At 43.3% G+C, this 23,927-nt stretch overlaps 1 protein-coding gene across 13 annotated transcripts in view; it reads right to left on the bottom strand.

The window, feature by feature from the left end:
• SERGEF (secretion regulating guanine nucleotide exchange factor) overlaps positions 1-19,566 on the bottom strand; it is a 237,165-nt gene extending 217,599 nt beyond the window's left edge. For 12 of the 13 annotated variants that reach the window (XR_010946121.1, XR_010946119.1, XR_010946120.1 and 9 more), the window contains exons 1-7: positions 19,473-19,566; positions 15,833-15,968; positions 14,483-14,638; positions 13,416-13,510; positions 9,120-9,180; positions 4,501-4,614; positions 1,621-1,683 (exon numbers count right to left, since the gene is read on the bottom strand). Coding sequence is in view for 10 of the 13 variants with exons in the window: in XM_067749711.1 (XP_067605812.1) it covers positions 1,621-1,683; positions 4,501-4,614; positions 9,120-9,180; positions 13,416-13,510; positions 14,483-14,638; positions 15,833-15,968; positions 19,473-19,532 (685 nt within the window). In the remaining 3 variants the exon portion in view is untranslated. The remainder of the gene's footprint in view (positions 1-1,620; positions 1,684-4,500; positions 4,615-9,119; positions 9,181-13,415; positions 13,511-14,482; positions 14,639-15,832; positions 15,969-19,472) is intronic. The other variant, XM_067749709.1, reaches the window with a different exon arrangement.
• Positions 19,567-23,927: the final 4,361 nt, after the last annotated feature.

Below are 23,927 nucleotides of genomic sequence, written 5' to 3'. Positions count from 1 at the left end.
CCTTAGAGCTGGCATTCTTTTTTTTTTTTTTTAAATAAATTTATTTATTTATTTATTTTTGGCTGCATTGGGTCTTCGTCGCCGCATGCGGGTCCTCTCTAGTTGTGGCGAGCGGGCTTCTCACTGTGGTGGCCTCTCCTGCCGCGAAGCACGGGCTCCAGGCGCACGGGCTTCAGTAGCTGTGGCTCATGGGCTCCAGAGCGCAGGCTCAGCAGTTGTGGCGCACGGGCTCAGCCACTCCGCAGCATGTGGGATCTTCCCAGACCAGGGCCCGAACCCATGTTCCCTGCACTGGCAGGCGGACTCCCAACCACTGAGCCACCAGGGAAGCCCTGGCATTCATTTTAACTCAACTCTTTTAACATATCTATAAATCTACTTAACATGAGACACAGGCTAAAAGCAGCTAGTTCTTTCATTAGTTAGTTGTTTTTAATTCATTAAATATCAAATTATCTGTAGTTCAGAATCTGTTAAGTATTTAAAATCTCACATTACGGCTCTTGTGCTTTGGAAACAGTAACAGCTCCTCAGTTGGACTGCATTACAAATTTGATGTTGAAGAATGCATGCCTCCATTAATTTACAGATACTGTGTACACATCTTAATTTCCACATGAAACACTGGAAACACTGTGTATGAAAGTCATTTCCCTTTGCTTAAAAAATGTAATGCATTCAACTCTGGGTGAGAGGTCTTACCAACATAAATCTCTCGGAGCTAGAGTATCCAGTCTACCAGCAGGGGTCAGGGCAATCTGGGCTTTGAAAAAAACCATTAGGAGAGATGGATAACCTTCACTTTCAAGAAAATGCTGCATTATCTCTAGAAAGTTTATACGATATTGGCTGGGTGTGTCAAATGGATGGATGGACAGATACATGGCCAAGACAGAGAGACATACACACTGTGTGAGAGAAAAAAGACTAGATAGACAGATTAAAGAGATGGAATAGAGAGATCAACTAGAGAAAAACATAAAAATATAAACTAGATTACAGAAACATATACACAACTAGACTTAGAGATGATGGAGACTTTGGTTAGATAGGAAGACACTAAGATGGAAGATAAATAAAAATAGAGATGTATAGTTAAATAAAATAGAGTAGATAAATAGAGAGAGCAGACAGGGTGACAGATAAATGGAGAAGAAAGATATAGGTAGATAAAATAGGATAGTCTGAGATTAAACAGCTAGAGAAAATAGACAGCTAGAGAGCTTAGTTATATTAGACATCAAAATAGATTAGGTGGATAAGATAACAACATATTATACATAAGTTTACTGTTGGTTATATGATGTGACAATCACAATTACCCTAAAGGAAGATACTTTTATCCCTATTGTACAGCTAAGAAAACAAACTCAGAGGAAAGGAAGTGAGCCTCTGTTTCACATGAGTGTTTTACCTGTATTATCATATGTAATTCTCAAAACTATCCACAAAGTACTTTATAGAAGAGGAAATGGTCTCAGGAAGGTAAAACGACTTGCCTAAGATCATACCAGTGGTGGCATCAGAACTCTGACTCCAAAGTCTATGGTTTTCCCTCTGTACCCCAATAGCATCACTTGAGGCAGAAACACCCAGAATTCTGAATGGCATGTTACCTACCTGTCAGTGAAGCTGAGTGGTCTGAGCCAGCAAGAACACATACTGCTTGAGAATTCTCTAGGCCTACAAAAAAAAAAAATTCTTTTGAAATCACATTTGTAACAGAACAAATTGGGCACAGGAGGCCCATAGGCAGTGACCACAGCACCTGGAGAGAAACTCTCAGCCAGTGCAGGAAGGTCTGAGTCAGCGGCACTGGCCACGAAGACGGCTGGCATGGTAGGGAGACTGCTTATATCCAGGAGGTTGAACAAATAAATAAATACTTTGAGGATAAAGGAGTCAGATTTCTTACTATCAGAAAGGAGAAGAAAGGTACAGATATGAAAAGGTTAAAGGCTAGAATTGACCATGTGATACTGCATTGTAATTGAAGTCAGTGTAGACTTGTGGTTTCTACTAGAGATAAACAGACATAGGTGTACATATGTATAAATGTGTGTGTACATGTATATTTCCTAGCTCTGTCCACGGAGTGGGCCTAGAAGCAATGACATCTCATACATTCAGCTGCTATCACATGCAGACGCTGAAACACAAGCCCAGGCCTCCTAACAACACACAGGCAGAGCTAGAATTTGAACTTGCCTCCCATATCCAAATCCAGCACTTTTCCACCCGTAAACACACTGCCTTCAACAACAGTGTAAACCTTAATCAACTCTGCTCCATGCTGTGGTCACCTGGTCTGGCATGCAGAGAAATGGGAGTCTTATTCTGTAACTCTTTCTTCTTACACTTCTGTTCAATTTACTAGTGTCTTAATAAAATGCCCCTCATGGCTTCAAGTATCCTGTGGAATGACAAAGGGACAAAGATGTTTCTGCCACTTTCACCAGAGAGGAAGCACTGGTCTCCTAGTGGCCAGGTCGGGAGAGGACATCCAGGGTTCCAGCTCCAGAACAGATGGCAATGAGGTGAAGAGGGGACAATGAAAAATGAAAGACTTTGAGGGCAGGAAGCTGATATCTTCTCTAACATCTCATCAGAAAATTCCCCCAAGTTAACTCTGAATCTAAGCTGTGCCCCAAGCAGATCCCAACCAGGTCATTTAAATCAAATAAAATAAAAACACTTCTGATTCCTTTTAGATACAAAACTTGTGCTAAAACAGACAGTAGACATAATCCCTACCCTTAAAAAGCTCATCACCTTTGGCATTTGGGAAAACATGTAAACAGCTCATAACAATACAATAAGTTGTGTTATCCATGCACATAAAGAAAATGCGGACTTCCCTGGTGGCGCAGTGGTTAAGAATCTGCCTGCCAATGCAGGGGACACAGGTTCGATCCCTGGTCTGGGGAAGATCCCACATGTCGCAGAGCTACTAAGCCTGTGTGCCACAACTACTGAGGCTGAGCTCTAGAGCCCATGAGCCACAACTACTGAGCCCACGTGCCACAACTACTGAAGCTCGCATGCCTAGAGCCCATGCTCCACAACAAGAGGGGCCACTGCAATGAGAAGCCCGCGCACCACAATGAAGAGTAGCCCCTGCTCGCCGCAACTAGAGAAAGCCTGCACGCAGCAACGAAGACCCAACACAGCCATAAATAAATAAATCTATTAAAAAAAAGAAAATGCAGTGGAGGTGAGAAGGAAGAGTCTTTCCTGAGAAAGCTGTAGCTGAGCTAGGACCTGAAAAATGATCAGGATTTTCCCAAGGGGAAGAGGAAGGAAAAGGTATCCTGGGAAGAGGTAACAGTCTGCCCACAGGCACAGAGGAATAAGAACACAGCGCATGCCCAGGGAGCAGTGAATACCTTGGTGAGGCAGGAAAGATGTTTGGGAAGTATGAGTTTATATTACAAATGCTTTCAATGTGAAGTAGACTGTCCTGTGTTCAGTGGCCCCTTCTCCTTCTCTAAGAGAACCCTCCCCAACTCAACACATGGGCTTCAGGGCGCTAACCTCACCCCTGTAACAGGGGAAAGCCTCAGGGACTTAAGAGAATCAGAACGATCCCAACAACTTGTACGACACTTCCACTGCGGCTCACCCTTCCCTTTTCTCTCCCCACTTCCTACTGCCCTCAAAAATCCCTCCCTTATTCTGAGCTAGAGGAGAGTAGAGGTTTCCTGACAGGTTTTTCCTACAGCTAACCCTCAGTAAACTCGGTCACAAAGTCAGAGCGAGAGAGGAAGAAGAGGAGCAGGTGGAGACATGGTGCTACAAACAGAGAGATAAAGGCCCACGAAGAGAGTGTAGAGCAGACAGAGACAGAGAGACAGAGAAAGAAAGTCCTAGAGACCAAGCGTCCTGTGGGCAGCACCCTTCCTACCTACTCCTCGTGTGCCCATGAAGAGAGATTTCCCTCGGGGAACGCTCCTAGCCCCTCTCTCCACATCCTCACTCGCTCCTGCTTTCCTTTCGGGAGAAGGAGCTGGGCAGGCAGGCACATTCCTTGTGGGTTCTCCCTCTGGGATGTGCCTGCCTGCAGAGGGCACCTCCTCCGTGGTCTCAGCTGAACCACGAGCTTAGCAGGACTGAATGCATACAGCTGCTCCAGTGCCTGGTGGGTAAATTCAATCTGGGATTCAGAACCCGGAGGCTCACTATTGCTACACGTTATTTGCAAACACCTAAGCCATGCCTTCCAACCTAACTTGTAACAGCTCTAGAGCTACCATTTTGATTTCCACCCACCTGACTCGCATCTACTTCTCAATGGGTTCCAAACTCTGGCAGCAAAGAGGAGTACTTTTACTGGGCCCACAAAAATTCCAGCAAATTAATAGACCAGCCAATGGAGAGAGTTAAAACAGAGAGACCAAGAAATAGCAAACGCAGAACTCCATTTACCCATTTTCTGCATGCCTGCGTCTCCATTTCCAAACAAAGAATAAATACAGGATTCAGAAGAAGTAAGGACCTTACCTGTCACTCTGCTTGGTTCCTTTGCTGTCAAAAACAGTGGGAGAGTCTGCCCAGGGCACAACCGCCGTCCAGATGATGCCAAACCAGTTCCCCACTGGAACACCATGCCACCAGCTTCCCAGCGGAGCAGGAGAGAAAAAAGAAAATCTTTATCTGGATTAAGACCAGATTGCTCTTTGAACCTCAATGCCATGAGAGATTCCCAATTCATGCTCAGTTAACATGCATATTATGGAAAAGCTTATTGCCTCAAGAGGCCCTATGGCTGGTCATAGGGATTACCACCAAGTCAATCACAAATCCAATCTTCAGGGCAATCTAAGACCATCAAAGGAAATTCCAACATAGTAAAACTCCCTCCAGAAAGTTCTAGGACACTCCTCCAGAGTCAAATTACTGGAATGGCATTTTTTTCATGATTAACTTGAAAGGACAACTGAGACTCCAGATGGAGCAGGAAAGAACCTTGAAGCTTACCACGTCCATTCCTCACATTTACTGCATGAGAAACTGAGGCCCTGTAGAGGAGCTGTGATTTGTCCAAGGTCATACAGGGAGCTAGTAGCAGAGAAAACACCAGGACTTAACTCTCCTACACCTAATGTAGTGTCTTTTCTACTACACCAAGATGAATTCAAAGATTCCTAATCACCAAATAAATACATATTTACGACTGCAAGATAGCTTCTTAATAGCCACTACTTCAATGGAATGGCCTTTTATTTCCATATTCACTGACTCTAATTCATGTACCCATGTTCTGAACCTCATACAAATGCATAGATGAAATATTGTTATTTTGTCTACAGTCAGATGTGTGTAACTAGGATCCACTATCCAACAGCAACATTAAGGTACTGCTCCTCCAGAAGTATCCTATACCCAATGGTCCTTTAGGCTGTAAACAGACAAGCATGCTTTGTGAAATATAAGTGATGATGATTGAGCACAATGTGAGCAAAACACAGTATTGAAATAAAACAAAACTTACCATCTCTTCAACAAATAAATTGCAAGAGAATAAAAAGAGAGGAAAAGGTACATAAAGATTAAAAGAGACTGGAGATGCCTGATAAAGGATTAATATTTAAAATATACAATGATCTCCTAAAACTCAACAACAACAATAAAAATTCAAAAATGAGCAAAGGACTTGAAAAGACTTTTCTCCAAAGAAAATATACAAATGGCCAATAAGCACATAAAAAGATGCTCAACATCACTAATCATTAGGGAAATATAAATCAAAACTACAATAAGATGCCACTTTACACTCATCAGGATGACTACTATTAAAAAAAAGAAGAAAATAACATGGGTTGGCAAGGATGTGAAGAAATCTGAAACCTTGTGACTACTGGTGGGAATGTAAAATGGTACAGCCACTATGGAAAACAGTATGGCAATTCCCCCCAAAATTAAAAATAGAATTACTATATGATCCAGCAATCCTACTTCTGGGTACATATCCTAAAGAACTGAAAGCAAGATCTCAAAGTGATATTTGTATACCCATGTTCATAGCAGTATTATTCACAATAGCTAAAATGTGGTCACAACCCAAGTGTCTATCAATAGAAGAATGGATAAGCAAAATGTGGTATACACATACAGTGGAATATCATTGTCTTAAAAAAGGAGGAAATTCTGACATTTGCTACATGAATAGACCTTGAGGATATTATGTTGAGTGAAATAAGCCACAAAAAGACAAAGACTGTATGATTCCACTTATATGAGGTACCTGTATGAGTGGCCCAAATCATGGAAATAGACAGTAGAATGGTGGTTGCCAGGGACTGGGAGAAGGGGGAATGGGGAGTTATTGTTTAATGGGTATAGAGTTTCAGTTTTGCAAGATGAGAAAAGTTCTGGAGACAGATTTTGGTAATAGTTGCACAATAATGTGAATGTACTTAATCCCACTCAACTGTACATTTAAAAATGGGTAAGATGATAAATTTTATGTGTATTTTATCACAGTAAAAAACTAAAAGGAATAAATAAACTTTAAAAAAGAGAGAAAGAGACTTGAGATACATATCAACCAATTGCAATGATAAACCTAATTTGGATCCTGATTCAAACAAACCATAAAAAAAATATTTTTGAGATAATCAGGGCAATTTAAACACTGACTAGATGCTTGATGAAATTACAGAATTACTGATAATTTTTTGTAGGTATGATGATGGTATTTTTGGGTAATGTTTTCAGAAAAATTCCTTATCTTTTAGAGATGTGGGCAGAAATATTTACAGATTAAGTGGGGGAGGGGAGGACTTACAATTAAATTAATCAAACACATAATGGGAACTGTGCTGCTTTGTTAACTGGACAAAAATGTACACATAAGACTAGCAATCACAAAATGTTGGTAGGAAAGGGGCAAGGAAACCAATGACAGGCAATTCTTTGGTCCTTCTAATTTCTAAGAGAAGAAGCTGCTTATAAAAGCATAATCACTACCATACAACTCAGTAATCACACTCCTGGTCATTTATCCCAGAGAAATGAAAATTTATGTTCACAGAAAAGCTTGTCCACAAATGATTATAGCTTTATTCTTAATAGCTAAAAACCAGAAACGACCAAATGTCCTTCAATGGGTGACTGGTTAAACAAACCGTGGTTGTTATAGACTGAATTGTGTTCCCCGTAAATTCATATATTGAAGTCCTAAACTCCAGTGTAACTGTATTTGGAGATAGGGCCTATAGGAGGTGATAAAAGTTAAATGGGTCATAATAGTGAGGCCTTAATCTGACAGAACTGGTGTCCTTTTAAAAAGAGGAAGAGACACTGGAGATCTCTCTCTCTTTCCATGCGTGCATAGAGGAAGAACCGTGTGAAGAGACAGCAAGAAGGCAGCATCTACAAGCCAGGAAGAGAAGCCAACCCTCATGGTATCTTGGTCTTGGACTTCTAGCCTCCTGAACTGTGAGAAAATAAATTCCTGTTGTTTAAGCCACCCACTCTGTGGCATTTTGTTATGGCAGCCCCAGCAAACTAATACAGTGGTACCTCTATACCATGGAATATTAGCAATAAAAAGGAACAAATTATTCATACTCCCAACTTGGATGAATCTCCAGGGAATCATGCTGAGCAAAAAAGCCAACCCCAAAAGGCTAAATACTGTACGATACCATTTATATAACATTCTTAAAATGACAACATTACTGTGGGAGAACGAAAGAGCTGAGTGGTGAGAGTAGGTAGGAAGTGGGTGCGGCTACAAAAGAGCCATAAGAGGGATCCTGTGATGGAACTGTTCTGTATCTTGACTGTGTCAAGACATCCTGGTTGTGCTATTACACTATACTCTCACAAGATGTTACCACTGAGAGAAACTGGACAAAGAGTGAGTGTGATCTGTTTCATTTCTTACAACTGCACGTGAATCTACAATTACCTTAAAATAAAAAGCTTAGTTTTTCAAAAAGTATAATCACACTAAGCGCCAAGTGACCGCCAGCACCATGATGCACCGAATTCTTCCTCGCCTCCACTCTTCTCCCCATTCCACAACTGGACTCACCAACGCTTGAGCCTCGGCTGCCATAGCCAGTCTGGGCTGTCCTTCAGCCCAAAGAAGTGGGAACGGAAAGCAGAAAAATGAGCAAGAGAGAAAAAAGGGTCACTGCCTCCTCCACTTTCCACCCTCAACCTCACACACACCGTCAGCCCTATGTGCATCACCCTCTCACAGTACAGGAGACAAGCTCACTTGAAGCATTCAAATTAATAAACATTTACATCCACTAGGAAAGTAATGCAGTTCATGGCAAAGAATGTGGGTCTTGGAATCCAGCTCGTCCTAGACTCTGATCCCAGCTCACCTTTTATTTCCTAACTCCCTGTGTAACTGTAGACAAACACTTTAGCCTCTCTGGACCTCAGTTTCTTCATATGTAAGAGGTACAAACTACCATGTATAAAATAAATAAGCCATAAGAATATATTATACAGGAAATATGGCCAATATTTTCTAACAACTATAAATGGAGTATAATCTTTAAAAACTGTGAATCACTATGTTGTACACCTAAAACTTAACATAATATTGTAAATCGGGCTTCCCTGGTGGCGCAGTGGTTGAGAGTCCACCTGCCGATGCAGGGGACACGGGTTCGTGCCCCGGTCCGGGAAGATCCCACATGCCGCGGAGCAGCTGGGCCCGTGAGCCATGGCCGCTGAACCTGTGCGTCCAGAGCCTGTGCTCCACAACGGGAGAGGCCACAACAGTGAGAGGCCCGGGTACCACAAAAAAAAAAAAAAAAAAATATATATATATATATATAGTAAATCAACTATACCTCAATACAAAAAATTTTTAACTCACGTCACTGCGTGCCTATGAGGATTAAATGAGGTACTAACTAAATCAGGAGAACCTAGCACCATGCCTAAGAACATAACAAAGAGCTAGACAACTTCATTTCCTTCCTCCCTACCTGCTAAAGGCTTTCCCACATGACTTCTGCCTTATGTCCCCTCTTTTTAATCAGACTGCAGCACAGCAGGACACTCTGAATTACTCCTTAAAGTTTATTTCTTCCAAATCTCCATGTCTCCTTATTACATGCTTATCAAGAAAATAAAAGCAAAATGATCACCTGTTGCAGCTAAAGCATGCCTGAGTCCAGCAGCAATACTAACAACCTTCTCTCTCAGGGGCTGTCAAAACAAAGAAAAGGACGGCAATCTCAGAATTATCCATCTACAAAATTTTATGTAATTTATGCCCAAACACAACACAGCATGATCCTCATTATGTGTCTGATTGGTTTGGAGCTCCCAATTCCCAACATTTCCACTCATAAACGCCTCTGTATGTATCCCTAAAAGGCAAAATCTTTTTAAAATACCATATTACAATGTCACTCAGGGCTAGGAGGCACCTGCAAGGTCATCCAGTCCAGGGGTTAGCAAACATTTTCTGTAAAGGGCCTGATAGTAAATATTTTAGATTTTGCAGGCCACATGGTTTCTGTCACACTACTCAACTCTGCCATTGTAACATAAACGCAACATACACAATAAATACATGAATGGGCATGGCTGTGTTCCAATAAAACTTTATTTACCAAGGGTTCTAGTGTGCTGACCTCTGATCTAGTCTAATCCCCATTCAATGCTAGAAACCTGTCTACAACACCCCACCAAGTGGTCATACAACCCCTGTCAAATACCTACTTCCAGTGACATGGGCTCACCACCTCCCCAGGTGCCTGCTCATCTTTGCACGGTTCCATCTGTCTCCTTGGGTGGAACCAAACCTATCTGCCTACTGCTTCTGACAAGGCTTCCCAAACATTTGAAGACAGTTGTCATGTCCTAAGACACCTTGTGGTTCCCAAATTCTTTAAGACTTCGCCCTTCAAGATGTGCAGCTTAATTCCCCTCCCTTTCACTGTGGGCTGGACTTAGTGACTTGCTTCTAATGAATAGGATAAGGAAGTGATAAGTGGCTCCAAGACTAGCTGATGAAAGGCATTGAGGCTTCTTGTTTGACCAGCCTGCCTCCCTCCCTCCCTCCCTCTCTCTCTCTCTCTCTCTCTCATCACTCTTCGGGGAAGTCAGACACCATGTCTAAACAGTCTTATAGAGAGGCCCATATGGCAAGGAACTAAAGCCTCCTGTCCATTAGAGAGCGTGGAAGTGGAACCAGCCCAGTTGAGCCTCCAGCAGACCTCATGTAGCCTGGCTGACATCTCGACTGCAAAGTCATGAGACCAGCTAAGCTGTTCCCAGATTCTGACCCTCCAAAACTGTGAGATAATAAATGCTTGTTGCTTTAAGCTGCTGAATTTTAGGGTAACTTATTACACAGCTATAGATAACTAATACACATCTCTTCTTTAGGAAAAACATCCCCTATTCCATCAGCCATCACCTAGTTTCAAATTCCCTCCCCCTCTTGGTTTCTCTCCTCTATGCTCTGGTTACTCAGTCTCTCTCTCTCTTAAGGGACTGTATATGCACCAATCACAGCCCCTATGGGACCTTACCATATTTGCTTATTTACAGATCCACAGTGTCTTTCTAAACTTTAGAGTCCTCAAGGGCAGGGTCTGAGTCTTATTCACCTCAGTGCCCAGGGCCTAAGAACCAAACCCACACCAGGACACAACATCCTAGATGCAGTGTGACCAGCACAAAGAAGGACAGAGCTCTGGCCTCCCTTCTTCTGGAGACTATATTTCTATCAATTCAGCCCACAATCACATTAGCTTTGTGGAAGACCAAATCTTACTGCTCATACAATTTGAATATACCACCCTTAAATTTTTTTTTTTCCTTTTCAAAGCTAACTGAAGGGCTTTACATACGGAGTCACTCTCTTCAAACCAACTTACCTCAATTCCTTCTTCTCCATCCCCACTACTGCTGCTTTCATTTGGGGCAGGATCATTTCTCATCTGGATTATTAGCAAGAGTTTTCTGAGTAATCTTCCTTCAATCCACCCCCCACACTATCCCATGAGGCCCCTCTCTAACTCACTGTTAGAGACACTACCTCCCTGCCTGCCCGATCCCTACTGACACTTCTACCACTTCCTTATATTCCAATCATACTAAACTGCTTGCAGTATCCCAAGCCCTCCTGTTTTATGCTCTACACCCTAGTTCACAAAGTTCCTTCTGTTTGTAATGTGCTTCTTTTGTACCTACTCTGCACATCCTTCTATCCCAAGCCAGGGAAATTTCTACTCAACTTTCAAGATTCAGCGTAAGTCTGTTCTCACCCCACCTTCCCCTAAAAAGAGTCCAGTACTCTCTTTCGAGGCTATACATGCATCTATCATAGTTCTAACATGGTAATGCATCTAGGTACTTCTGTATCTAACATGTACTACTAAACTACAGGCCCTCGAACGCTAGGATTGGGTCTTACTCACCTTTGTCCCCCCTGCCTAAATACAGCACCTACACACAATAGTTGCTATTAAATAAATGAATGAATTTCTCTTATACTTCACTTTGGCACATTCCTCCCATTGTTCTATAAGATACAGTGCGTCAAAATGTTTTTACCTTCTGATTCTGTCATCCAACATATTTAACCATTGCTCCTCTCTGTCTTCTTTAACCATGTGACTTAAGCTAAATTAATTATAACTTATACATAGTGTTCTTAAAAAGCTACCTATTTGCAACTAGAAGCTGTAGCACTTCTTACAACAGGGACTACAGAGTCTAGACTTCCATGCATACCATGTGCTACAGACTCAGTGTCTGTGTTCTTAGGAAATGCATGTTGAGACCTAATCCCCAACACATAATAGTATTTGGAGGTGGGTCCTTTGGAAGGTGAGTAGGTCATGAGAGCAGAGCCCTTATGAATGGGATTAATGCCCTTATAAAAGAGACCCCAGAGAGCGCCTTTCCCCTTCTGGTGGCATGTAAGGACACAGAAAAAAGATGGTTGTCTATGAACCAGAAAGTGAGCCCTCACCAAATACCAAAAATGCCAGTGCCTTGATTTTGGACTTCCCACCCTCTGGAGCTGTGAAAATTAAATGTTTGCTGTTTAAGCCATCCAGTCTATAATATTTTTGTTAGAACAGCCCAAACCATGACCCCAAATAATACCCCACAATACCAGCAATTAGAATTCAGCAAAGTGGTAGGAGCAGACCTAAGCTCTCTCCAGTGAAAACAGATCTCCCACTCTTAGTCACTGTTTAAGGAAATTAGATATGAGTGGAGCAGCTTAGGTGGTGAAACTCATTTTAGATTCCAGCATAATTCCTCTAAAAGTTCGCTTACAATATAATCTTCACAAAAATGTGTACATTTTAAGTATGATGCAGTGAAAAGAGCTCTGAACTAAAACCAGGCGTCCTATCTTACACTTGTGCTGTCCAATATGGTAGCCTCTAACTACACATGGCTGTTGAACACTTGAAATGTGACTAGACTGAATTGAGATATACTCTAAGTAAAACATGTACACCAGAAAAAAGTCTACATATAAATGAAAGAATATAAAATATCTCATTAATAAAGTTTTATATTGATGACATATAAAATGAAATAATAATAGTTTGGCTACATTATAGTAGTTTAAAAGTTGTTAAAATTAATTTTACCATGTCATACCATGACTTGGGTGAAACTTAAAAACATCATGTGAAGTAAAAGAAGCCATCCACAAAAGGCTACATATTGTATGATTCCATTTATGTGAAATGCCCAGAATAGGCAAATCCACAGATACAGATTAGCAGTCATCAGGGGCTGGTGGGAGGGGAAAATGGGAGTTAACTGCTATTGGGTACGCAGTTTCTTTTGTGATAATGAAAATGGTCTAAAATTAGATGATGGTGGTAGCTGCACATCTCTGTGAGTATACTAAAAACCACTGAAACATACATTTTTAAAGGGTAAATTTTATGGTATACGACTTATATCTCAATAAAGCTGTTATTTTAAAAATTAATTTCACCTTTTTTTTTACTTTTTTAAATGGCACTGCTAGACACTTTTAAGTTACATATGTGGCTCACATGACATTCCCACTGGACAGTGTGGGCCTATGCCATCTGCCTCACTTAGTGTCTTTAGGCGAGTCAATTCCCACTGGACCTGTTTCTAACACAGTTTCCACTATGATGACTTTTAGAACTGTAAAATGTCATTAATGTCATTATAAGATATATTACTTTTATTGTTTTATTTCACAAAAAATTATAACATGTATGAGAGCTAACAGAGGCTTTTCACTCACAATATCCATCCCTCCAACCTAATTTTTCCCAGGAGAACCTGAGTTTTTCAACTTAAATTCTAACTACCCCATGGGTTTTCAGGGGCCCAGCCAGTCTTTTAGTCCAGGGAGGGATAACTGATACCTGGAGACACTTTCACAGTACACAGGCAAGCTCAATATTAGGGGCTGTCCTTACCTCAATGGCCTGGGGGACCACACATCTTCGAGGCCCATGAGGAATTCCTAATTGGCCAAAGGAATTGGATCCACATGATAGAACTTGACCATTTTCTGCAAAATAGAAATACTTGAATTGCAAATCTAAGAAGTAAGACATCTGTGACAAATGGGTAAATGCTGAAGGATGAGAAGAGCAAAAGGAATGAGAGGAGTGAGTGGGGCCCTGGGCTCCAGCACATTCAGTCCATACGCCCTTCTCTATCCCCCTAGGAACAAAAACAGTGGGCACTGGGCTAAGCGTTTTACACAGGCTATCCACTACACCACCTAATTAATGACAAGTTAGCTGTGGAGAATGCTTAGCCATGTGCCTAGTGTTGGGATGGAGGATACTTATCTCCCACTTTTCATATTTCCATGAGATGGAATTTCCATAATTTTAATATACTCCAGGCCTGTCTCCCTGCCCTTCCCCATTCTCACTGCTTTCTAGGGGAGGAGGGGTAACCTAGCCAGTTGGTGAGTTTGGGAGAAGGAACAGGACAGTATGGCTTTGGCACCTTCCTCTCAGGCACTCTGGGCTGACACATAGTAAGGGCTTCCCCTACGGGGGAGGCCTAGAGTTTGGGGAGTGGGTTTGGATCAGAGGAGTATTAGCAGAACCTCTTGGCCTGACAATTAACCTTGCCCTCCAATTTAGCCTTTATCAGTAAAAAGCTGATAATTTGATCTCTACCTGTCTGACTGCTCTGTGATTGTCTCACAATTGATCCCAAATGTGAGCAAGAAACAGTGTTACCTACTGACTCCCTACAACTCTGACACAGGCCCACACTAAGTACTTCGTAAATGAGAGCTATTGTTTAGATTCTAATAATTACAGTGCAGATTTTCCAGCCCTATCTCCTTTACTGTTAAAACCCTCCTTGCAAAATGCACCCTGCAACTTTCCTTGACAACCAGAGACAACACGTGTGTGTGTTTTTAAATACAACGAGGACTTCATTTAATCAGGGCCCAACATCATGCTCTTCTCACCCAAAGCCTTTGTGGTGATAAAGATTTACCTAGGAGTACACTCACCTGTAAGTATAATGGTAAAATCCCAGCCACAGGCCACCTGTTGGATGGGACATCCAAGGAGGGATTTGCAGGGGGTAAAGTACAGGACATCCTCGGTGTGACCAAGCCCCAGTTGCCCATCTTTGTTCAGGCCACAGACAAAAAGGCTTCCTTCATCTGCAAAATATAAAGGTTTTAGTGGTAGTGTGAACAGGGGAAGTTACAACTGCTAAGATGAGCAAAAGGATTTCATTAATTATTTGGAGTCATGGACCCAACTAACTTTTTTCCCACCCAAGTTAATAAGCCATGCATGTTAATGTGTTCTGGACCAAATGGCACAAGTCCAAGGGGCTCCAATCTAACATCTAAATGGAAACTCCAAGTCCTACAGCAGTGGCCAATCAATTACCAAATTGAGCATCTGCCATAACAATAAAAGCCAACGTTTATTCAGGATGCAGAATGTGCCAAGTACTCTTCTGAGGGCCTCAGGCGTGGGGCTGACTTATCCTTCAGGCACAGTGCCTGGGGCCGACCATACTTGTAGAAGCCCACAAAAAGGTTTTAATCTAATTTTTTAATAAAAAAATATATGTAATAGGAATATGTAATACTAAATCTAGCCTGGATTATATTAATCTTTATGTCAGTGCAGCTGTAAACATAATTTTAAATATTTCTTTATGGAAGGAGGTGTCCACAAAGGCAAACGTGTCAAGGACTCATGAAAGTCATAATACAGCCCTGTTAACTCATTGTTTCTCATCATTATTATCACCATGTAACAGAGAGGCAACTGTGGCACAGAGAAATTAAGTAATCTGCCCAAGGCCACACAGTTAACAATTAAGAGAACCAGGATTTAAACCCACACGGTTTGATTCCAGAGTTCATGTTCTTAACCAGGATGCAATATGCCCTCCTTTGCAATATTATAGCGCTTGTAGTACTTATTAAGTACTATCCTAGGTACTCTGAGGGAAGATTATGGAAAATATAAAATTCTTGCTCTCAAGGAATATTCGACTTAACTGCCAAGACTTCTAACTCATATATGAAAGTTAAATATCAATCTATGGTATAAAATGTAATATATGTTGCAACTCGGCCACTACTTGTCTTGTAACCTTAAGCAATTTTCCTCTCTGAGACTCATTTGGAGAGCGGGCGAGGGGAAAAGAGGGGTGGCCTTGATCTCTGAAATCCTTTCAGCTCTGACAATCTGCCATTCTCTGATGGTAGCGTGATTCCTTCACAAAAAAGTTGTCCTCTGCAAAATACAAAAGGTTGAAAGATAGTAATATAACACCCTAGGGGAGAATGTCTAAATAAGAAAATGAGAGAAAATATATTCTTGAAGGAAGTTACCTGTGACAACAGCAGAGTGACCCCCTCCTCCCGTGATCCTCTTGACACATCCAGGATTACAGAAGTCGCTCAGCTGCTGGGGCAAAAGCACATCTTCCTTGTGGCCAAGGCCAAGTTGCCCATAGCTATTTGCACCCTAGGGATAAAATAAGCCAAGGACGAAAAACTATGGGAACCTCAACTGTCAATTTGAATTTACCTGTCCCTATCTTTCTCACCCTCACGTTCCTCTCAGAGCTTATAACAGATGAGATTTCATAGACTTTTTCTTAAGAAGTTGTTATACGCAACCCACACTTGGACGGTGGCCCCATCCCCAGAACACCACGATTTCCATGTGAGAGGAGCTCTCAGCATCCACAACTCATCCAGAGATACTCTTCGCCTTCCCCTTCCAATGCCCCAGCCTACATGTGTTGCCTTTAGCGGACAGCATAGGAGTTCCTTCTGATAAACGGTAATTATCTAGGGAAGGCACGGAAAGAAATAATCAAGAAAAATAGGAACGAAGTGGGTGGGAAATACGCTAGGACTAGTTCTTGTCCCATCTCCCCACACCCTCACTGGGAAAACTGGCAATGACTTTCTGGAATCAAAGTTAGCTGAGGATTTTGTGCCCTCAAGCAAGGCACACCATTGTTATTTCATTTGAAACAGGTGAAAGAGGTTGGCAACAACCTCTAAGGGCCTTTCCAAGTACAATGTTTTGTTACTGTAAGATTCACGTGGTGAGATTCCTCTAAGGAAACAGATTTCCCCTTGATGGGCAATATGTTTGTTGTCGTTATTATATGATAAAGGTCCAGAATCCCTAATCTGGAACCCTTGCAGCCAGATGTACTTCAGACTCAGAATTTTATAGACTTTAGAAAAGTAATACAGTATATAAATCATATACACTGCTGCAAGGTCTGGGAGCAGCACCCCATAAGTAAAACAGCATTATTTCTGCAGTAAACAGTACAAATAGTTAGTGGGCAAAGACTATAAACAGCCTCATGTCAGGTCAGTTCTGGGTTTACAGAGCTTTTTGTATTCAAAATTGAAGATAAGGGATTATGGACCTGCAGGGAAAATCTTATTAAGATTCTGGAAATCCTTATCATTTCTCCAACCACCAACTGCTGGTTGGTTCTTGAGTAGTAAAATTTTTAAAATGTGTTTGTTTTTGAAGACACCTGAATGAAAAAAAGTGATTTATAATAACTACCAAAAAATGCATACATATATACAAACTCCTGCCCCTTGTGGTCTATTCCACAGCCATCTGGGCTGCAAGGACTCCATGCTGGACGAGGGAGCCATGCAGGGACACAGGTCCCAGAGGCCCTCAGGGCAATATTAGCAACCAACTACTGAGTGCTTCTCTGTGTGCTGGGCATTCCCCTTTAATTCCACAGGGTGGGGGGCATTATCATTCATTTCATAGATGAAGAAACTAAGGCTCAGAGAGTTAAGTAACTCCATGATGGCAGGAGCTTTGTTCTGCTCACTGCTATTTCCCCCACACCTGAAATGGTGCTGGCCCAAAGAAGGTGTGCATATATTTTACAGTGAATTAATGTAAGACCCTATGAGTCCCTCAGGAAAGAGCAAATGAAAGACTTGCACGGTGTGAAGTGGAAAGCATGTGCAGAGGATTTCTCTGTTAGCCATGAGATCTCCATGGCTGCCCCATTACCAGGGCTACAGGTTGCTGAGCCAGCATTATGAGATTCAAACAATGGCACCAAATTTTTGTAATGCAGCAAGAGGCCCTAAATCCATGATAAAGCAAAACAAAAGGAAATTTTAATACAATCTATTACAGCTGTATTTGCCTTCCTTACAAACACTCCAGACATAAGACACACCCACACACACACACACACACACACACACACACACATATATCCAAAAAGGTAAATCCCCTTGTTATGAACTGAATTGTGTTCTGCTGAAATTCATTTGTTGAAACCCTAACGTCCAGTACCTCAGACTGTGACTGTTTTTCGAGATACGGCCTTTAAAAAGGTAGTTAAGCTTCCATGAGGTCATAAGGATGGGACCCTAATCCAATATGACTGGTATCCTTATAAGAAGAAACACATGAATGCTCCCACCCACAGAAAAAGCCACATGAGGACACAGCAAGAAGGAGGCCATCTATAAGCCAAAGAGGCCCCAGATGAAACTAAACCTGCTGACACCTTGATCTTGGACTTCTACCCTCCAGAACTGCGAGAAAATAAATTTCCATTGTTTGAGCCTCCCAGTCTGTGGTATTTTGTTATGACAGCCCAACAAACTAATACACCCCTCCACACAGATAATGCCTCAGGAAGAAAATACCAGCAAGCCTCCAAGCACAGCAACGAAGTTAGGTTCAACAGTATTTTTGCTTCAGTACTGACGAGGCCATATATGAAAGGCTTTTTCTGTCAGATGTTTCCTCTGTCTACACAGACCCCAGTCCCTGGCCTGGGATAAGCACCCACCCAGGCACACATTCAATCCCTAATTCCACCCCCAGCTCCAGTACCACCCCAAAGACACAGCCAGACCACCTCGGGCCACACCACGCTCTCCCTTCTGCCGGTCTGCAGCAGTCTTGCACTCAATAAATGCTGCCTGGTACTGATAATCGCCATTTTGCAAATTAGTCTATACATACTGGTTGTAACAGCAGTAAAGGTCTTATTCTCTTCCCCCCACCGCCCCCAACACGAGAGCTGGAAGTCTTTCACTCTTTTGTTGTTCCCAAAAGACCAGCACATAGCTCGGCACACAACAGGTACTCATTCATCCATTAGTCAACAAATATGTACTGAGCACCTTACAACGTGCCAGGCACAAGCCAGGCACCATACAAGACATGCACGGCACCCACCCTCATGACGCCTACATTCTGGCCAAGGAGACCGACATTAACAAGTTATACGTTTCATTACAAGCATGTGCTATGAAGAACTACAAGACTATGTTTGTTCCCGTGCATCTGGTCGGCTGCCTGCCACACACTCCTGTGCACAGACTCTCCTCTCTTCCAGCCACGACACATAAAGATGACCCTGTCTCTCAATGCTCCCGTCAAATCGACACCAGCGCAGACTCCCACACCCTCCGGGCAGGCAAGACCCGGTCACAGCCGAGTATCAGTAACTATGCAGGGTCTCCGCCTTGTGCACGGCCCAACACCGCCGGCCCCACACCAAAGGCTGCTCCGGCCAGGCTGGGGTGGGGCTGGGGAAAGGCCTTCATCCTCCTGGCAATGGGAGGGTGAAGGGCACAGGTGGCCCCACGGGGCTCTGGGACGGGGAGATCCTCTCTCCACAGAGCCCTCCGCTCCGCCTCTCCCGGCGCTATCCGGGCCTGAAGTCTGTCGCGGACCCAGACGCTCTGTCCTGGAGGCAGGTTCTTCCCACTGCGCCGCCGCCCCTCCGGTCTGGACCCCACCAGCCAGAAGCCTTAAGTCACCCCATGAAAACCCTTCCCTCCCCGCCCTCTCCTCCTCAGCCCCCAGCCCAGGATCCTCCAACCCGGAGCGCCTCTCGGACCTCGGCTGCCTGGCCCCAGGACCGCCCACGCCGAGGCCGGGCGCTCCCAGCGTCTGTGCGCCCCTCAGTCCCAGCGGCCACGGCCCGGAGGCGGAGTCACGTACCCAGGCGAAGAGCGCGGCCGCAGCAGGGGCGGCTGCCGTGGCGCTCGGCTCGCGCTCCATGCTGGAACGCTCCGACGGCACTTCCGGTGGCGGGGGCGGGTGGTGGCTGGCGCGGGGGCGGGCTCTCAGGGGGAGGGGCGGGCACGGGGGAGGGATTGGTGTCTGAGGTGTGGGGCAAGCGCGGAGGCGGAGCGGGGGCGGGGCCCGCCTGGGGAGAGGCTTGCCAAGGGACGGGCCGGCCTGGGGAGGGATTGGTGACTTGGGTGTGGGGCCGGCACTGGGAAGGGTCTGTGGTTGGAAGGGGGCCGCGCAGTGGGCGGGGCCGCGGACCGCTCCCTCTTGCTGCCGCTAACCTGGCGCCGGCGGGAGAGAATAAGTACCTCGCGGAGCCGCCTCCCAGTCACCCAGTCCCGGCGCGCTCTGAGCGTCTCCGCCCGCGGCCTCTGGTCTCGCTGGGACGCTCTGCCTCTCTTTCCCTCCTCCCCTCGAACTCCTTGTGTTGAGTGAAAATTCTATAGGAGTGCACTACGCTCAAAAGCTCACAAAGCTCCCTCAGGTTAGAGTCCCACGACAGCCCAGAATGGCTGACAGGACGGAGATTGCATCACCCTTTGATGGGGAAGAACTTGAGCCTGGGAGGGGGTGGAAAGAGTCCTGACCCAGTGTCTTAGGGCGAACTGTCTTTGGGCCCGGTTTGGTGTGCAGTTTGCAAAATCGGAGGGAGCTTCCTGGTGGGCGAGTGTAGTGTCTTGCATCGTTGCCGTCGCCCTCAGCGCCTGGCACGGAGCGAGAACACACACCCGACACAACTAAGGAGGCTGGTTCTCACTGACTCCTTCCCGGGGCGGCCTTCTAACCGTCAGCGCTCCCAGCATGGCCCTGGCCCGGATTCCGATCATCAAGGTAATAACTTGGATGATAACTGGATAATTTTCACCCACCAAAAATTTTCATATAAAATGGCTTTTATCAGACACCCTCATACACTACCGGTAGGAGCTAAATAAGCACAATTTTTCTGAAGGAAAATGTGGCAAAGCATATTAGGAATATGAAAATAGATACTTAGATATTTAGCTAGTAATTCCACTTCTATTCCCCTATCACAAGAAAAAAATGGAACTATGCACAAACCCTTAGACTGCAAGTTATTCATTATGGGGTTACATATAATAGTAAAGAACTTAGAAACTACCTTAAAATCCAAAATCAGATTGATTAAATTATATAGCCATGCAATTGAATACTAGGCTGCCATTAAAAACATGTTCTGGAAGATAATAAATAAGGGAAGTATTCATGATATGTCATTAAAGTAAATATTATACCAATTTTACACACACACGCACACGCTGGGTGGTGGATTACAGGTCATTTTTATTTTCTTTTTTGTACTTTTTGTACATAACCCACATTTTCCAAGCCACACATTATCTGTGGGTACAAATGGGGTCACATTAAAGAAGATAATCCATATTCAGTAGTTCTTGACCCTTCTACTGACACAAGCCTCCAGTACTCATCACCGTTTATGCCTGGAGGCCCTGAGAAGTGTCTCCCCGAGCTCTTACAGTCCTTCCCATTCTTCCACTCCACCCACTCCTTGGTGTTTCTGCCTTAAGACCACTTAAGGGCAGCACCTCACCTTTACCTCTCCAGCCTGTGGCATCTTGAGAACAGGGAGGACCATGCTAATAAACATGCAAACTTTAGAAAGGCAAAGCAGCTCTTCATTCTCAAGAGAACTTGATGTGCAAAAACTATACTGTTTGCTGACTGTTTTATGAGTGGCCTTTTTTATTCTGACCATTTTTTTTTTACATCTTTATTGGAGTATAATTGCTTTACAATGGTGTGTTAGTTTCTGCTTTATAACAAAGTGAATCAGTTATACATATACATGTTCCCATATCTCATCCCTCTTGCCTGACCATTCCTTTTAAGCATGTGTGATAGTGTAAAAATGGGACCCTTCCCATCTCCATTTTGGCTAAGACCCTAAGGTATTAAGTGCCAATACCTCCCACATAATAAAGTGAGGTACAAAACCACCAAAGCAGAACCTGAGAATGAGGTGTCTAGAAATCAGTGTATGGCTCCCAGGCTATGAAAGAGGTTGGAGAGGCTGAGAGAGCATTCTGATAGGATGTGTGGCGGTAGTTATCAATGTGCTGTGAGTCTTGCCCATCTCGTGTCTAAGGAAAGGCCTGCGTCAGCAGGGCCACTAAGAGAGCTTGGCATGTATCCCTCCTGATTGGGGCCGGGCAGGTTGCTGTCCAGTTCGTGCTGAGAAATGTCCAATGGCTTGTGGCCAGATAACTGCTCTGAGAGTTCAGCAAAGAGATTGATGCTTTGGAGAGGTCTTTCATGCCCAGAGGTCTTTTATGTCTTTTTTAAGACAAAGAATGTCTGAGTATCTCCCATGTGAGTGTTTCCCAAGCATGAGCAAATTGGCCAGGGGATGGTTTTAGACCCAGTCCAAGGGAATTTCTGGAGAGCTGAAGGGACACCCACAGGAGAGTTGACTACTAGATTCCTAGAGGCTGAGCGAGATGAATTCAACAGCCCAGTCAGAGAGGTGTGTTTACCCACATCAAGAGATCCCAAGAAATAAGAAGCGGGAAGGTGTTTCAAAACACCCACAGAGAATGAGTCAGCATTAAATACTTACCAAGTACAGAAAGCACATATGCCAACTCACAACAGTATCAGACCAAAAAGAACTTGCTACTCCTTACCTCTCCTCCCCACCACCATCCCCAAACCCTGGAGAAGCCAGAGGCACCCTTGTGAGCAAGAAAAAAGGAGAGAGAAAATAAAGACACAAAGCACACCTCTTCCTTTCTCAGTTCTAGAGAAGAAGAAAAACTTTAACCTTAAAATCTAATGTTTTGAACTTTTACAGAACACTGGAATTTGAAAATACTGAAATGGGGGGGGGGGGCATGGAGAGGGAGATTAGAAGCTAAGGACTTAGAGTGAGCAGAAAATTCAAGACAGGGACCTGAGATTTCATCCAAAGGGGCAAGAAGGAACTACCCAGAGTCAGTTTTCATAGAGAGAGGGTCTGGAAGGATACAGTTTTTTTCCAATTTCATCCCTTGAATATACATGCATCAATTTATATTAACTGTAACTTTAACTTACAGTTATATTATTATGTTATATCCCATAATACAATTCCTTGGAAGTGTTGAGATGGGTTGAAATGCAGCTACGATTTCACCTATGTACGTACCACTGAGTAGCTCTTCCCATTAGCAGCTTGGTTGAGTTGCAGTTCTTGAATGGAGCTAGATTTAAATTGGTATCACTTTCAGGTGATTTGTCTCCCCATAAGAGGAAAATATAAAGTATTTCAAGTATACAGAGTATCTCTCTATACTATACAGGTTAGGGAATTTTTTCTTTCAGATGATCTTATTTGATCCTCTCAATATTACTGGTATGATAAGTATTGTTGGAATCGTTATTTTATAGATGAGAAAACTAAGGCTCAAAGAAGTTAAATGAGTTACTCCAAGGTCAGATTTCCACTTTAAATGCAGATTAGTTAGCTACAGACCAGTTCTCTCACCAAAAACAATTAGAAAAACTGGGGGGAAATATTTTTAAAATCTGTTTCAAGTCATCGGAGAGCTATCAAAGCAGCCAGAACTTGGAGGGCCAAGATCTAAAAGCTGAGAGATTATATTTGGCACTACTTTTCTGCTTGAAGCATTTGCTAATTAGCAAGCAGTGACTTGGAGGCTAAGAAACTGGGCTGAAAGCAGCAGCTGAGAAGCTGAGAAACTGAACAGTACTTTTAGCAATTTTATGGTGTCGGGAGGTGGGGTGGAATGAGAGTAAAGAAAAGTAGGAGTCCAGGGTCCCCAAGGAGAAGCCCTGGTACACACACGTAGCTTTCCTTTGAGATCCCTAAAGGGCTGCACCGTAAGAGTAGAGGTGAACTGGAAATAAACCAGCCCTCACAAAGACTGAAACGCAGCTTCAAGTTGGCTTAATCCCTGCTAGGACTAAGGTAAGCTTCCCCTGCCATTATATGCTATCTGCTCGACGCAAAAGTTAATTCCCTCCGAAGGAAGATAAAAATCATCCAGAAGCTATGGGGATCTCTGATTAGGAGATTAATGATTCTTTACATATGGCTAATGTTTCTTTTTACAAGTCCTCTCACAACATAATTCTTACAATAACCCAGTAAAGTAGATTTAGCTCACTTTACAGATGAGAAACATGAGACTGAGACTTTATCAAGAATTCCAAAAAGTGGTTTCTAGGTTCCAGGTGTGTTTGGCTTCCCTTACATCACATATTTGTAGGCTTTTTAAAGAAGTATAAGGAACTTACAGATTTCTGAAACTAATGAAATTGCTAATATACATTTAAATCAGTTTTTAACATACATTTGACAAAAAAAATGCTTAGTGAGAACATGAATTTTGTGTCCTTTTA

The sequence above is a fragment of the Pseudorca crassidens genome, chromosome 9 (assembly GCF_039906515.1).
Source record: "Pseudorca crassidens isolate mPseCra1 chromosome 9, mPseCra1.hap1, whole genome shotgun sequence".
NCBI lineage: Eukaryota > Metazoa > Chordata > Mammalia > Artiodactyla > Delphinidae > Pseudorca > Pseudorca crassidens.
The sequence above is the reverse complement of the archived record's forward strand: the minus strand, read 5'-3'. Positions and strand labels throughout refer to the sequence as shown.